Source organism: Pristiophorus japonicus, unplaced genomic scaffold (assembly GCF_044704955.1).
Source record: "Pristiophorus japonicus isolate sPriJap1 unplaced genomic scaffold, sPriJap1.hap1 HAP1_SCAFFOLD_1317, whole genome shotgun sequence".
NCBI classification, from domain to species: Eukaryota; Metazoa; Chordata; class Chondrichthyes; family Pristiophoridae; genus Pristiophorus; species Pristiophorus japonicus.
Window position 1 is genome coordinate 39453 of NW_027250985.1, and position 16368 is coordinate 55820.

Here is a 16368-nt window from a genome sequence, read left to right on the forward strand (position 1 = left end):
TACACAGGGAGCGGGGGTCGGGGGCGATGGTGTACAGGGAGGGGGGGTCGGGGGAGGAGGTACACAGGGAGCGGGGGTCGGGGGAGGAGGTACACAGGGAGCGGGGGTCGGGGGAGGAGGTACACAGGGAGCGGGGGTCGGGGGCGATGGTGTACAGGGAGGGGGGGTCGGGGGAGGAGGTACACAGGGAGCGGGGGTCGGGGGAGGAGGTACACAGAGCGGGGGTCGGGGGAGGAGGTACACAGGGAGCGGGGGTCGGGGGAGGAGGTACACAGGGAGCGGGGGTCGGGGGAGGAGGTACACAGGGAGCGGGGGTCGGGGGAGGAGGTACACGGAGCGGGGGTCGGGGGAGGAGGTACACAGGGAGCGGGGGTCGGGGGAGGAGGTACACAGGGAGCGGGGGTCGGGGGAGGAGGTACACAGGGGTCGGGGGAGGGGGTATACAGGGAGCGGGGGTCGGGGGAGGGGGTACACGGAGCGGGGGTCGGAGGAGGAGGTACACGGAGGGGGGGTCGGGGGAGGAGGTACACAGGGAGCGGGGGTCAGGGGCGATGGTGTACAGGGAGCGGGGGATGGTGCACAGGGAGCGGGGGTCGGGGGCGATGGTGTACAGGGAGCGGGGGTCAGGGGCGATGGTGTACAGGGAGCGGGGGTCGGGGAGGAGGTACACGGAGCGGGGGTCGGGGGTGATGGTGTACAGGGAGCGGGGGTCGGGGGAGGAGGTACACAGGGAGCGGGGGTCGGGGGCGATGGTGTACAGGGAGGGGGGGTCGGGGGAGGAGGTACAGAGGGAGGGGGGGTCGGGGGAGGAGGTACACGGAGTGGGGGTCGGGGGCGATGGTGTACAGGGAGCGGGGGTCGGGGGAGGAGGTACACAGGGAGCGGGGGTCGGGGGAGGAGGTACACAGGGAGCGGGGGTCGGGGGAGGAGGTACACGGAGCGGGGGTCGGGGGAGGAGGTACACAGGGAGCGGGGGTCGGGGGAGGAGGTACACAGGGAGCGGGGGTCGGGGGAGGAGGTACACAGGGAGCGGGGGTCGGGGGCGATGGTGTACAGGGAGGGGGGGTCGGGGGAGGAGGTACACAGGGAGCGGGGGTCGGGGGCGATGGTGTACAGGGAGGGGGGGTCGGGGGAGGAGGTACACAGGGAGCGGGGGTCGGGGGCGATGGTGTACAGGGAGGGGGGGTCGGGGGAGGAGGTACACAGGGAGCGGGGGTCGGGGGAGGAGGTACACAGAGCGGGGGTCGGGGGAGGAGGTACACAGGGAGCGGGGGTCGGGGGAGGAGGTACACAGGGAGCGGGGGTCGGGGGAGGAGGTACACAGGGAGCGGGGGTCGGGGGAGGAGGTACACGGAGCGGGGGTCGGGGGAGGAGGTACACAGGGAGCGGGGGTCGGGGGAGGAGGTACACAGGGAGCGGGGGTCGGGGGAGGAGGTACACAGGGGTCGGGGGAGGGGGTATACAGGGAGCGGGGGTCGGGGGAGGGGGTACACGGAGCGGGGGTCGGAGGAGGAGGTACACGGAGGGGGGGTCGGGGGAGGAGGTACACAGGGAGCGGGGGTCAGGGGCGATGGTGTACAGGGAGCGGGGGATGGTGCACAGGGAGCGGGGGTCGGGGGCGATGGTGTACAGGGAGCGGGGGTCAGGGGCGATGGTGTACAGGGAGCGGGGGTCGGGGAGGAGGTACACGGAGCGGGGGTCGGGGGTGATGGTGTACAGGGAGCGGGGGTCGGGGGATGGTGCACAGGGAGCGGGGGTCGGGGAGGAGGTACACAGGGAGTGGGGGTCGGGGGAGGGGGTGCACAGGGAGCGGGGGTCGGAGGAGGAGGTACACGGGGAGGGGGGGTCGGGGGAGGAGGTGCACAGGGAGCGGGGGTCGGGGAGGGGGTACACAGGGAGCGGGGATCGGGGGAGGGGGTACACAGGGAGCGAGGGTCGGGGGCGATGGTGTACAGGGGGTGGGGGTCAGGGGCGATGGTGTACAGGGAGCAGGGGTGGGGGGAGGAGGTACACGGGGCGGGGGTCAGGGGCGATGGTGCACAGGGGTCAGGGAGGAGGTACACAGGAAGTGGGGGTCGGGGGAGGGAGTGCACAGGGAGCAGGGGTCGGAGGCACGCAGTGTGTGCTGGGAACAGGGAGTGGGTGGGACCAAAGAAACGAGGAAACCTTTCAGCTCCTCGAGCCTGTTCTGCCAATTCAAATAGATCATTGCTGATCTTGACTGCATTTACTCGCCTTGGTTCTGTATCTCTTCCATACCCTTGCCTAACAAGGGTAGGGTTACAGGGCTGGAGGAGGTTACAGAGATAGGGACGGAACGAACCCCATGATGCGTTGGGGGAACGGGGAACTGATGCAGGGGTGATGGGCAAGTGGGACTGTGGCATGGGATACAGGCAATGAGTGACAGGGTGAATAATGCAGGAATGGTCAATATTGGGTGACAAGCGGTCCTCCTGTTCTTTCAGCGATCTGGGTCTAACCAGTGGCCCTCTGGAAGCTGAGATTGAGCAGCTAAGGACCCAAATTGAAAAACGGCAAACCGAACAAGAGACCTGGAGATCGGATCTAGAGCAAGCCCACAATCAGGTAATGGTTTCACTGGCGGCTGTAGGAAAGAAAGTAAGACTTGTATTTATATAGCGCCTTCCATCACCATCGAACTTCTCAAATCGCTTCACAGCCAATGAAGTACTTTTGGAGTGTAGTCACTGTTGCAATGTGGGGAACGCGGCAGTGACTTGGGGGAGGGGGAGAGAGAGAGACTTGGGGGAGGGGTGAGAGAGAGAGAGACGGGGGGGGGTGGGGGCAGAGAGTCACAACACTGTCCCTATTCACTTCATACCCAATAAACATGTTAACAGTCCGTGACCCCCACACAATGCCCCATCTACGGTGCGGAGTGGGGGCGGGGCAGGAACTTCGGCTGTGGAACTCGGGATCTTTTACATCCGCTTGAGAGGGCAGCTAGGGCCTCGGTTTAACATCTCATCCGAAAGACAGCACCTCCAACAGTGCAGCACTTCCTCACTACTGGTTGTTTTTTGTCTCCCATTAACAGGTTGACAAGAGGAAGCCCAGCACCAAACAGCTGGAGCTGGCCATCAAACAGCTGGATTTGGAAGTGAGTGTTTCCCCGGAACTGTTCCTGTCGCTGGTTGTGCTCGCGCTGCGAATCGGTGTCCCCAAACCTCTGGTCCAGTGGCTGATTTTGTCTTCCTGTGCACAGTTCCTCTCCTCATTCACTCATCAAGGCCTCTCCTCATTGGGATTCAGAAGAATGAGAGGTGATCTTATCGAAACGTATAAGATTATGAGAGGGCTCGACAAGGTGGATGCAGAGAGGATGTTTGCACTGATGGGGGAAGACTAGAACTAGGGGGCATGATCTTAGAATAAGGGGCCGTCCATTTAAAACTGAGATGAGGAGAAATTTCTTCTCTGAGGGTTGTAAATCTGTGGAATTCGCTGCCTCAGAGAGCTGTGGAAGCTGGGACAGTGAATAAATTTAAGAGAGATGGACAGTTTCTTAAATGATAAGGGGTTATGGGGAGCGGGCAGGGAAGTGGAGCTGAGTCCATGATCAGATCAGCCATGATCGTATTGAATGGCGGAGCAGGCTCGAGGGGCCGTATGGCCTACTCCTGTTCCTTGCTTTTGTATTCTATTCCTTTATTAATAAAGCCCAGGATGAATTGATGCACTTTGGGAGGACTAATGGGGAAAGACAATCGACTATAAACGACACGATTTTGAGGAGTGTAGATGAGCTGAGGCCTTGATGCCCATATACACAAATCTTTAATTCCTCTATTAATAAATCCAAAGATCCGGTGAACTTTTTTAACAGCCTTCTTAACTTGCCCTGCCACCTTCAACAATTTGTATACATACAGCCTCGTGTCGCTCTATTTTGGCACCCCCTTTAAAATTGTACCATTTAGTTTATGTTCCCTCTCCTGGTTCTTCCAAAATACATCACTTCACACTTCTCTGCATTAAATTGCACCTGCCACGTGCCTGCCCACTTTCCCGTTCTGTCTATGTCCTGAAGCGTACAACTATGCTTCTCATTGTTTGCTACACTTCCCCGCTTCATGTCAGCTCCTAACTTTAAAATGGTGCCCTGTACACCAAGTCCGGGTCATTAATATATCTCAAAAAGAGCACTGGTCCCAACACCAACCCCTGGGGATCACTGTGTACCTCCTCCCGTCTGAAAGACAATGGTTCCCCACTGCTTTCTATCCCTTTCTATCTTGTATTCACACAACTCCCTCACACCCCCAACTCCCTCACACCCCCCTCTCTTGCCCGACCACTCCCAACTCCCTCGCCCTCCCTCAACCTCCGCCCCCCTCCCCCCATTGCCCGACCACCCCCAACTCTATTGCCCTACCCACCTCACCCCCTCCCCCCCCCCCCCAATCCGACCACTCCCAACTCCCTCACCCTCCTTGCCCTCCCTCAACCCCCACCCCCCCCCAGACCTCACCCTAGCCGAGAATGGGGTTTGACAGGTGTTGGGAAGGTGCTGGAGTTTGAGGGCTTTCCCTGGGCTTGGTGGTGTGAGCTCGGTTGTCTTATCCCGAAGCGCATATATTGTGTGGGTTTATTTCTCTCTCTCTCGCTCTCTCTCTCTCTCTCTCGCAGTTGACGGAACTCCGTCACGATATGATTGTGAAGCAAAGTGAACTCTCCCTGACCTCCATCAGGGCCCGAAACCTCTTCTGTAAAGAAAATATTCGTCTCAACTTCAGGCGCGGACTGCAGGTGGGTGCAGCGGTGGGGATGGGCAAATATCCGTCTGTGTTCAGCGATGGGCACTGGCAGTGTCAGCCTAGCTTTTGTGCACCAGTCTCTGGAGTGCAACTCTGAGGCAAGAGTGCTGGAGACACTGCGACTAGAGACACAAATCACAGGCTGGCACTCCAGCGCAGTACAGTTCTTCTTTTGTATCGCAGTAGCAAAGCAAATCAAACGTCAATATCCAAGTCGGATATCCAGGCCAAAGCTTCCGGTGTAACAGCGTGGCTATCTTGCCGGCTGCCTGTGAATTTCCTCTGAGGGCTGTGCTCAGTGATATGCTCCGGGGTCTGATTAGGAGCTCCACAGTCACCTGATGGGGGGGCTTTAATCTTCCACCGATGGAGAAGGCGGCAGAATCCACCATGGCCAGTTCTGAGGCGGTTGATGGTTGTCCACTGTTTGCGACGAGGTTCTATCCTTCAGGTTGTTCTGTGGGGTCCTCTATAATGCATCCATTCCGTATGTCGCAGTTCTTCCAAGCATTTCGCCATCGGTCATCAACGCTGAGGGGAGATCGCTGAAGGGCTTCGGCGACGGTCCACAATGGCCGCCTAGATTTGGTGGTCGGCCTGTGTCGGCAGGACTTTGCTGGGGTAGCGGCTGTATTCTCTGGAGACTGCATATTCGCGGAGTAGGTGTGGTGGTGTGATGTTTGCAAGCATGGGGAGCCAAGGTGTTGTGTCGATAAAAGCGTACCAGTGATGATTCTCATAGTAGAATTCAGCTGGACATCAACGGATTTGACATGCGGACTAGATAGCCACGCCGGAGAGCAGTACTCCGCTGTAGAGTACACCAGGGCGAGTGCTGCCATACGGAGTGTTTGAGCGTCTGTTCCCCATGTGGATCCAGCGAGTTTCTGGATCAAGTTTGACCCTACTCTTTAGCTTCTTCCCAAGGTTCTGGAGATGTTGTCTATATGACAGGGTATGGTCGAGCGTGACTTCTAAACAGGAGGTTTTTTTTGGCATGGGTTTACCTTTTGTGTCGCAGAAGGAGACTTTCACATCTTGGTTTGCTTGATGGGTGTAGAAGTGGAATGTCGAGGTGACGGTCTTTTGCGGGTTTAACCGAAGTCGCTATTGGTAGAAGTAGGTCCCCATCCTCTATAACTCACTGCTCAGGGTCTCTTCGGTGATGGACAGAGTCATGTTTTGTGTGGCCAAGGCAATGTCATCAACGTAAATGAACTTGCGGGACTCTGTTTCGGGCAGGTCACTGGTGTAAACGGTGAATTACATGGATGCCAAGACCGAACCCTGTGGGAATCCGTTGTCCAGTGCCCTATATCTGCTCTTCTGGGTGCCAGAGTACACAGGGAAGAGTCGGTTGCTAAGCATGGAGTTGAGAGGATGGATCGTTGTTCTTCAGGATAAAATGGTGGAGAGCTTGAAAAGCAGTCCATGTTAGTATACGGTGTCATACGCCGCTGACAGGTTCACAAGCGCTATGGCGGTCTTGAGCTGGTGCTGGAAGCCTGCTTTGATGTGTGTTGTTAAAGCTACCACTTGGTCGCAGCAGTTACGGCCGTTTCGGAAGCCTGCTTGCTCCTTAGCAATGGTTGGCTCGATGATAGGGTCTAGTCTGTGGAGTAGTAGCCTCTCCAGCACTTTATAACCAGTGCAAAGTAAGGAGATCGGGCAGTAGCTGGAGGCTTCACAAGCATTCTTCTCCTGCTTCAGGAGGGCAATTATTTTACTCTCCCTCCAAATAGGTGGAATTTTACCAGTTGCCAGTACCTCAGAAGGAGGGCAGTACTGAGGGAGCGCGGCACTGTCAGAGGGGTAGTACTGAGGGAGCGCTGCACTGTCAGAGGGGTAGTACTGAGGGAGTGCTGCACTGTCAGAGGGGTAGTACCGAGGGAGCGCTGCACTGTCAGAGGGGTAGTACTGAGGGAGTGCGGCACTGTCGGAGGTGCAGTACTGAGGGAGCGCGGCACTGTCGGAGGGGCAGTACTGAGGGAGTGCTGCACTGTCGGAGGGGCAGTACTGAGGGAGCGCTGAACTGTCGGAGGGGCAGTACTGAGGGAGCGCTGAACTGTCGGAGGGGTAGTACTGAGGGAGCGCTGAACTGTCAGAGGTGATGTCATTCGGATGAGACGTTAAACCGAGGTTCCATTTGCCCTCTTGGGTGGACGTAGACGAACCCAAGGCACTATTTCCAAGGTGAGCAAGGGAGTTCTCCCCAGTGTCCTGGTCAATATTTATCCTTGAACCAACACCACTAAATCAGATTACCTGGTCACTATCACATTGTTGTTGTGGGAGCTTGCTGTGCGCAGATTGGCTGCTGCGTTTCCTACATTACAACAGTGACTACACTTCAAAAGTACTTTATGGGCTGTGAAGTGCTTTGGGACGTCCTGAGTGGTGAAAGGCGATATAGAGATGTTCCACTGATTGGTCCCCGGGAGCTCGCTGATCCACTGATTGGTCCCCGGGAGCTCGCTGATCCACTGATTGGTCCCCGGGAGCTCGCTGATCCACTGATTGGTCCCCGGGAGCTCGCTGATCCACTGATTGGTCCCCGGGAGCTCGCTGATCCACTGATTGGTCCCCGGGAGCTCGCTGATCCACTGATTGGTCCCCGGGAGCTCGCTGATCCACTGATTGGTCCCCGGGAGCTCGCTGATCCACTGATTGGTCCCCGGGAGCTCGCTGATCCACTGATTGGTCCCCGGGAGCTCGCTGATCCACTGATTGGTCCCCGGGAGCTCGCTGATCCACTGGTTGTTTTGTTTTGACTTGTGTTTAGGAGCTGAAACGTCAGGCCAAGATTGAAGAGACGGATTCTGACGAGGAGGTGGAGGAGAGTGGCGATGAGGATGAGGATGACGATGATGAGGACGAGGTCCGCCCTCTGTCGGCAGGAGGGTCCGAGCCTGAGCCGAGTGATGACGGCAAGCTTCACGTGTTCACCGTCAGCTCCACCGAGTATCTGAAGCTGCGCGGCAAACTGCTCCGTGACGGACCCGCTCAAGTGTTCAACAGGGTCGAGGACACAGGTTCAAATCTCTCCTCCCTCCCCAAGACTTGTATACGGAGGGGTGTGGGGGTGGGATTGAGGAATGAGGAGTCGAGGCTCCTTCCCAGTCATGGGCCACGCACACCCTGTCATTGACCTAACCCCAATGTGCTTGGCCCCATTGGTAGCCCCTTCGTGTAAGCCATGGTTCAGTGGGTCGCTCTCTTGCCTCTAAGTCGGAGGTTGTGGGTTCAAGTCCCACTCCAGCGACTTGAGCACAAAAAAATCGAATTTGACACTCCCAGTGCAGTGCTGAGGGAGCGCCGCACTGTCGGAGGTGCCGTCTTTCGGATGAGATGTTAAACCGTCTCAAGTTGACGTAAAAGATCCCATGGCACTATTCGAAGAAGAGCAGAGGAATTATCCCCAGTGTCCTGGGGCCAATATTTATCCCTCAATCAACATAACAAAAACAGATTATCTGGTCATTATTACATTGCTGTTTGTGGGAGCTTGCTGTGTGCAAATTGGCTGCCACCTTTGCCAGTGAATGTATTTAAAGGTCGTGCCTTTAGCCTGCTTGGCCATACCACTCGCTGCATAATACCCAGCCTCTGACCTGCTCTGGTTGGAACATAGGAACTGGAGTTGGTCATTTAGCCCTTCGAGCCTGTTCCCCCATTTAATGAGATCATGACTGATCTGCGACCTAACTCCATTGACCCGCCGTTGGCCCATATCCCTTTGGTTTACAGAAATCTATCAATCTCGGATTTAAAATTAACAATTGATCTAGCATGAGTTGCGGAAGAGAGTTCTAAACTAATATCGGCTTTTGTGTGTAGAAGTGTTTCCTAATTTCACTCCTGAAAGAGAATTTTTAGTCTATGCCCTCGAGTCCGAGATTCACCAACCAGCGGCAATAGTTTCTCTCTATCTACCCGATCAGTTCCCCCTTAATAACTTGAAAACTCCGAGTAGCCACGGCATTTAGGTGGCTGGTCCAGTTGAGTTTCTGGTTATTGGTGACCCCCCCCCCCCCCAGGATGTTAGTGGTGGGGATACTTGACGAGTTGCTGCAGTGCATCCTGTGGATGGGACTCACTGCAGCCACGGAGTGGGAGGAATGGGTGTTTAGGAGGTGTGGGCAGCTTTAAAACATCTCATGATGAACTGGGAGAAGGATAAGGCTTCGATTCATCCAATGAGAGTGTGACCCATGACATTGCCTGCCGATTGAGTAGTTGGGCCTATGCTCTCTGGAGTTTCGAAGAATATGAGTTGACCTTATTGAAACGTATAAGATTCTGAGGGGGATTGACAGGGTAGATTCTGAGAGGTTGTTTCCCCCTGGCTGGAGAGTCTAGAACTAGGGGGTATAGACTGAGGATAAAGGGTCAGCCATTTAAGACTGCATTTCTTCACTCGGAGGGTTATGAATCATTGGAATTCTGTACCCCAGAGAGATGTGGATGCTGGGTCGTTGAGTATATTCAAGTCTGAGATCGCTAGATTTTTGGACTCGAGGGGAATCGAGGGATATGGGGATAGTGCGAGAGGGTGAAGTTGAATACTGTGTTCAGTTTTAGTCTCCTGAGGAAGGACATTCTTGCTATTGAGGGAGTGCAGCGAAGGTTCACCAGACTGATTCCCGGGATGACAGGACTGACCTATGAGGAGAGACTGGATCGACTGGGCCTGTATTCACTAGAATTTAGAAGAATGAGAGGGGATCTCATAGAAACTTATAAGATTCTGATGGGTTTAGACAGGTTAGATGCAGGAACAATGTTCCCAATGTTGGAGAAGTCCAGAACCAGGGGTCACAGTCTAAGGATAAGGGGTAAGCCATTTAGGATCGAGATGAGGAGAAACTTCTTCACTCCGAGAATTGTGAACCTGTGGAATTCTCTACCGCAGAGAGTTGTTGAGGCCAGTTCATTAGATATATTCAAAAGGGAGTTAGATGTGGCCCTTATGGCTAAAGGGATCAAGGGGTATGGAGAGAAAGCAGGAATGGGGTACTGAGGTTGCTTGATCAGCCACGATCATATTGAATGGTGGTGCAGGCTCGAAGGGCCGAATTGCCGACTACTGCCGATTTCTTATGTTCTTACGTATGCGCACTCATCAAATTCGTGGTGATGTGGTGAAAGGGCAAAAAACGTTAGTGAGAGTTGTGTACAGACCTCCAAACAGTAGTAGGGATGTTGGGGAGGGCATCAAACAGGAAATTAGGGATACGTGCAATAAAGGTGCAGCAGTTATAATGGGTGACTTTAATATGCACATAGATTGGGCTAACCAAACTGGAAGCAATATGGTGGAGGAGGATTTCCTGGAGTGCATAAGGGATGGTTTTTTAGACCAATATGTCGAGGAACCAACTAGGGGGGAGGCCATCTTAGACTGGGTGTTATGTAATGAGAGAGGATTAATTAGCAGTCTCGTTGTGCGAGGCCCCTTGGGGAAGAGTGACCATAATATGGTGGAATTCTGCATTGGGATGGAGAATGAAACAGTTAATTCAGAGACCATGGTCCAGAACTTAAAGAAGGCTAACTTTGAAGGTATGAGGCGTGAATTGGCTGGGATGGATTGGCGAATGATACTTAAGGGGTTGACTGTGGATGGGCAATGGCAGACATTTAGAGACCGCATGGATGAACTACAACAATTGTACATTCCTGTCTGGCATAAAAATAAAAAAGGGAAGGTGGCTCAACCGTGGCTATCAAGGGAAATCAGGGATAGTATTAAAGCCAAGGAAGTGGCATACAAATTGGCCAGAAATAGCAGCAAACCCGGGGACTGGGAGAAATTTAGAACTCAGCAGAGGAGGACAAAGGGTTTGATTAGGGCAGGGAAAATGGAGTATGAGAAGAAGCTTACAAGGAACATTAAGACGGATTGCAAAAGTTTCTATAGATATGTAAAGAGAAAAAGGTTAGTAAAGACAAACGTAGGTCCCCTGCAGTCAGAATCAGAGGAAGTCCATAACGGGGAACAAGGAAATGGCGGACCAATTGAACAAGTAGTTTGGTTCGGTATTCACGAAGGAGGACACAAACAACCTTCCGGTTATAAAAGGGGTCGGGGGGTCTAGTAAGGTGAGGCCACACCTGGAGTATTGTGTACAATTTTGGTCTCCTAACTTGAGGAAGGACATTCTTGCTATTGAGGGAGTGCAGCGAAGATTCACCAGACTGATTCCCGGGATGGCGGGACTGACCTATCAAGAAAGACTGGATCAACTGGGCTTGTATTCACTGGAGTTCAGAAGAATGAGAGGGGACCTCATAGAAACATTTAAAATTCTGACGGGGTTAGACAGGTTAGATGCAGGAAGAATGTTCCCAATGTTGGGGAAGTCCAGAACCAGAGGTCACAGTCTAAGGATAAGGGGTTAGCCATTTAGGACCGAGATGCGGAGGAACTTCTTCACCCAGAGAGTAGTGAACCTGTGGAATTCTCTACCACAGAAAGTTGTTAAGGCCAATTCACTAAATATATTCAAAAAGGAGTTAGATGAGGTCCTTACTACTAGGGGGATCAAGGGGTATGGCGAGAAAGCAGGAATGGGGTACTGAAGTTGAATGTTCAGCCATGAACTCATTGAATGGCGGTGCAGGCTAGAAGGGCCGAATGGCCTACTCCTGCACCTATTTTCTATGTTTCTATGTTTCCACAATTTCCCAACCAAGCTGAGCTGGGATGGAGGGAGATAGGAGCGAGGGGGTAGGGAGATGATTGTCGGGGGAGTGGGGGAGGATCGGAGGTGGGGGGGGGGGATCTCTTCATGGATGGGGGATGGGAGGGTGACGTGAAAGGGAAACTTCAATGAGCCAACCCGATGTCAATAGCCTGGCTGACTGAGGCTGAGGGAAGCTCATCTCTCCCATCTCCAAACCCCTCAGTGATACACCAGGAGGGGGGGGGGGGGGCGGGTGGAGCGGGTGGAGAACCTCTTTGTGGTTTAGTGGTTATTGTGAAACTGGACACTGATTAAGCCGTTGAGCTGCAGTATTCTAATGTGATGCCTTCTGTGGTCAAATAGTTGACCAAAACCAGTTGCAGAGGTGAGGTGGAATGCAGGGAGATTGATTCTGATTTGATTTGCTGCAGAGATCCCGGCGGTGCAGCGATTCGTGCAGCAGATAACTCTCGCGCGGCGAGTGCAGGCTACCGAGGTGGTCATCCGTAAAGTCGCCGCCTTCGTCAGTCACGTGGTCACGTACCTGACCAATCGCAGAGCCCAGGTAAAGACCAGGACCTGCATGCGGTGTCGGGGGAGGGGAGGGGAGGGGGCGGTGTCGGGGGAGGGGGGGGCGGTGTTGGGGGAGGGGAGGGGGCAGTGTCGGGGGAGGGGAGGGGGCGGTATCGGGCGAGCGAAGGGGGGGAGGGGCGGTGTCGGGGGAGGGGAAGGGGCGGTGTCTCGGGAGGGGAGGGGCGGTGTCGGGGGAGGAGCGGTGTCGGGGGAGGGGCGGTGTCGGGGGAGGGGAGGGGACGGTGTCAGGGGAGGGTAAGGGGGCGGGTCGGGGGAGGGGAGGGGACGGTGTCAGGGGAGGGTAAGGGGGCGGGGAGGGGGTGGTGTCGGGGGAGGGGGTGGTGTCGGGGGAGGGGGCGGTGTCGGGGACGGGGAGGGGCTGTGTCGGGGGATGGGAGGGGGCGGTGTCGGGGGAGTGGGGGAGGGGAGGGGAGGAGGACGGTGGCGGGCGATGGATCGTGTCTGATCCCATTCCCCGCAGTGTCTCCGGGTCCCATTCCCCGCAGCGTCTCCGGGTCCCATTCCCCACAGCGTCTCCGGGTCCTGTGTCCGTGTCCCATTCCCGGAGTATCTCCGGAGTCAGTGTCGGGCCGGTTCCTGAAGTTGTGTTTCACAGTGCGAGCTTTCTGTCATCTCCCCATAGGATGCCACTTACCAGGCTCAGGTCCGTGAGACAGTGCAGGGCTGTCTGTCCCCTGTCCGAGAGTTCTTCCAGCAGACAGCTGAGGATTGTAGCAGGGAATTTGGAATTTCCTTCTCGGTCATTGAGACGCAGCTGAACTTCGGGAAGATATTGGCGGTGAAGTGTTGTGAGGACAGCGTGCTGCGGTGGGGGTCACGGGTAAGTGAGCAGTGCTCATATTAAAGAGCCGTTTGATGAACTTTGGCTCCTCAGCAAGTGTACAACTTACTTCTTCCTTTCCCACACAATCGAAGGGGGTCACAGCACAGAAGGACGTTCTGTCCATTGTATCTCTGCCAGCTCTTTGCTAAAGCAATCCCAAATTAATCCCACTGTCTCGCTCTCTCCCCATAGCCCTGTATCAATCCCAAACTAATTCCACTGCCCTACTCTCTCCCCATAGCTCTGTATCAATCCCAAACTAATCCCACTGCCCCGCTCTCCGCATAGCCCTATATCAATCCCAAACTAATCCCACAGCCCTGCCCTCTCCCCACAGCCCCGTATTAATCCCAAACTAATCCCACTGTTCTATTCCCTCTCTGGGGCCCAAGTTTCCCCAGGAGTTGCTCCGTTTTTTTTGGAGCAACTAGATTTTTTTGGAGTAACTTAAAAATCGCAATTCTCCCCATTTAAGTTGCTCCAGTGTAAGTAAGTTAGTTACGTTTTTTTTTTAGTTCAGTTTTTTTTGCAAAAGGGGGCGTTACCAGCCACTTACGCCTGTTTTGGCCATTTAAGCAAGTTTAGCCAGCAAAAAGTTACCCCAAACTAACTTAGGCCAGCGTAAGTGTACATTCTGAAAAACCTTGCTGTGAATTAAGAAATCAGCGCAGACAGCCAGAGATAGGGGGGGAAGGGGACATTGCAAAACACTAAACACCTTCACAACAACATTAAAGAAGCATAAATACATTTAAAGCACCAAGCACTAAACAAAGCACAAAAAGTAATAAGCAATTAATTAACCAGAAGTACTAGGGGACCGAGGGAGGAACTGAAGGATATCCTTATTAGGTGGGAATTGTTTCAGGGAAATTGATGGGATTGAAGACCGATAAATCCCCGGGGCCTGATAGTCTGCATCCCAGAGTACTTAAGGAGGTGCCCTAGAAATAGTGGAGGCATTGGTGATTATTTTCCAACAGTCTATCGACTCTGGATCAGTTCCTATGTACTGGAGGGTAGTTAATGTAACACCACTTTTTAAGAAAGGAGGGAGAGAGAAAACGGGTAATTATAGACCGGTTAGCCTGACATCAGTAGTGGGGAAAATGTTGGAATCAATTATTAAAGATGAAATAACAGCGCATTTGGAAAGCAGTGACAGGATCGGTCCAAGCCAACATGGATTTATGAAAGGGAAATCATGCTTGACAAATCTTCTGAAATTTTTTGAGGATGGAACTAATAGAGTGGACAAGGGAGAACCAGTGGACGTGATGTATTTGGACTTTCAAAAGGCTTTTGACAAGGTCCCACACAAGAGAGTGGTGTGCAAAATTAAAGCACATAGTATTGGGGGTAATATACTGACGTGGATAGAGAACTGGTTGGCAGACAGGAAGCAGAGAGTCGGGATAAACAGGTCCTTTTCAGAATGGCAGGCAGTGACTAGTGGAGTGCCGCAGGGCTCAGTGCTGGGACCCCAGCTCTTTACAATATATATTAACAATTTAGATGAGGGAATTGTGTGTAATATCTCCAACACTAAACTGGGTGGCAGTGTGAGCTGTGAGGGGGACGCTAAGAGGCTGCAGGGTGACTTGGACAGGTTAGGTGATTGGGCAAATGCATGGCAGTTGCAGTATAATGTGGATAAATGTGAGGTTATCCACTTTGGGGCAAAAACACGAAGGCAGAATATTATCTGAATGGCGGCAGATTAGGAAAAGGGGAGGTGTAACGAGACCTGGGTGTCATGGTACATCAGTCATTGAAAGTTTGCATGCAGGTACAGCAAGCGGTGAAGAAGGCAAATGGTATGTTGGCCTTCATAGCTAGGGGATTTGAGTAAAGGAGCAGGGAGGTCTTACTGCAGTTGTACAGGGCCTTGGTGAACCTCACCTGGAATATTGTGTTCAGTTTTGATCTCTTAATGTAAGGAAGGACGTTCTTGCTATTGAGGGAGTGCAGCGAAGGTTCACCAGACTGATTCCCGGGATGACAGGACTGACATATTAAGAGAGACTGGATCAATTGGGCCTGTCTTCACTGGAGTTTAGAAGGATGAGAGGGGATCTCATAGAAAAATATAAAATTCTGACGGGACTGGACAGGTTAGATGCAGGAAGAATGTTCCCGATGTTGGGGGAAGTCCAGAACCAGGGGTCACAGTCTAAGTATAAGGGGTAAGCCATTTAGGACCGAGATGAGGAGAAACTTCTTCACTCAGAGAGCTGTTAACCTGTGGAATTCTCTACCGCAGAGAGTTGTTGATGCCAGTTCATTGGATATATTCAAGAGGGAGTTAAATATGGCCCTTACAGCTAAAGGGATCAAGGGGTATGGAGAGAAAGCAGGAAAGGGGTACTGAGGGAATGATCAGCCATGATCTTATTGAATGGTGGTGCAGGCTCGAAGGGCCGAATGGCCTACTCCTGCACCTATTTTCTATGTTTCTGTGTTAAATAAAAAATAGAAGGAACCCTGCACCTAAAGCACCAAGACCAATGTAATAATCAATCAATCAATCAATAATTAACAAATAAAAAATAGAACTCCTACCTTAGGGAACGCAGCGGCCTGCCGATGAGGGAGCCCATTTGCCCAGGGCTAGGGGCGCTGTGCTTCGGGCCCCTCCCACACAGCCTGCAGAGCGTGGCACACTTTAGCGCGCACGTGCAGAGGTCCCGGCACTGTGTTCAGCGCCGGGACCTGGCTCCGCCCCCAATCCACTGGCCACGTTCCGCCACCACCGAGGACAGGCTGGGGAGTGGCCAGAATCGGGAGGCAGATTTTCGGCGCGCTTGGAGGCGGACAAAAGCGGCGCCCCTCGGGTGAGTGCGCCAGACAAAGGGGGTTGGGGGAATTTGTGGCCCTCATCCCTGTATCAAGGTGTAACGAATCCCACTGCCACGCTCCCTCCCCGTATCCTTGCATCAATCCAAAGTTGTTTCCAGTGACAGGAGGGTCGGTAACCAGAGGGCACAGATTGAAGATACCAGAGGGGAGTTGTGATCTGGAACACGCTGCCTGAGAGGGCGCTGGAAGCAGATTCAATCCTAATCCATTGAAAAGGTCGCGGGACTAATTGGACAGCTCTATCAGAGAGCTGGCACAGTGGGCCAAATAGCCTCCTGTGCCACGTTCCCTGTAGTCCCGGCCCTTGGTGCTGTGTGATTGGCACTTTCCCAGCCTCACCTTGTGTTTCTCTGCTCTCTCTCTCCGAGCAGCCTCCCAGTGGCTATCTGTACCCGACCTATAAAGCTGCCTGCGACCGCAACGGAACTTTCACCTCCCCTGCCTCTGGACCCATCGACTTCAACGAGGAGCTGACTCAGCCGATGCTCATACCTGCCGGTGGTCTGGAATGAAGTGTTCACGTAAGTCGTCTGCACTCCAGGGCCCTCGTGCAGGGGGAGGGGAAGAGGAGATAGCGAGCTGAGGGGGTGGGTGGCAAGGGAGGGGGTGGGGTAAGGTAGCAGGG

General features: G+C 53.9%; 1 protein-coding gene across 1 annotated transcript in view; it reads left to right on the forward strand.

Moving 5' to 3' along the window:
• The window catches only part of LOC139242389 (uncharacterized), a gene marked incomplete at its 5' end in the record, with an annotated part of 55827 nt that overhangs the window by 39134 nt on the left and 325 nt on the right, over window positions 1–16368 (forward strand). Inside the window, 7 exons of the mRNA XM_070870336.1 lie at window positions 2469–2589; window positions 3062–3124; window positions 4654–4773; window positions 7564–7813; window positions 11899–12032; window positions 12684–12881; window positions 16115–16264. Coding sequence (XP_070726437.1) covers window positions 2469–2589; window positions 3062–3124; window positions 4654–4773; window positions 7564–7813; window positions 11899–12032; window positions 12684–12881; window positions 16115–16255 — 1027 coding nt within the window. The remainder of the gene's footprint in view (window positions 1–2468; window positions 2590–3061; window positions 3125–4653; window positions 4774–7563; window positions 7814–11898; window positions 12033–12683; window positions 12882–16114; window positions 16265–16368) is intronic.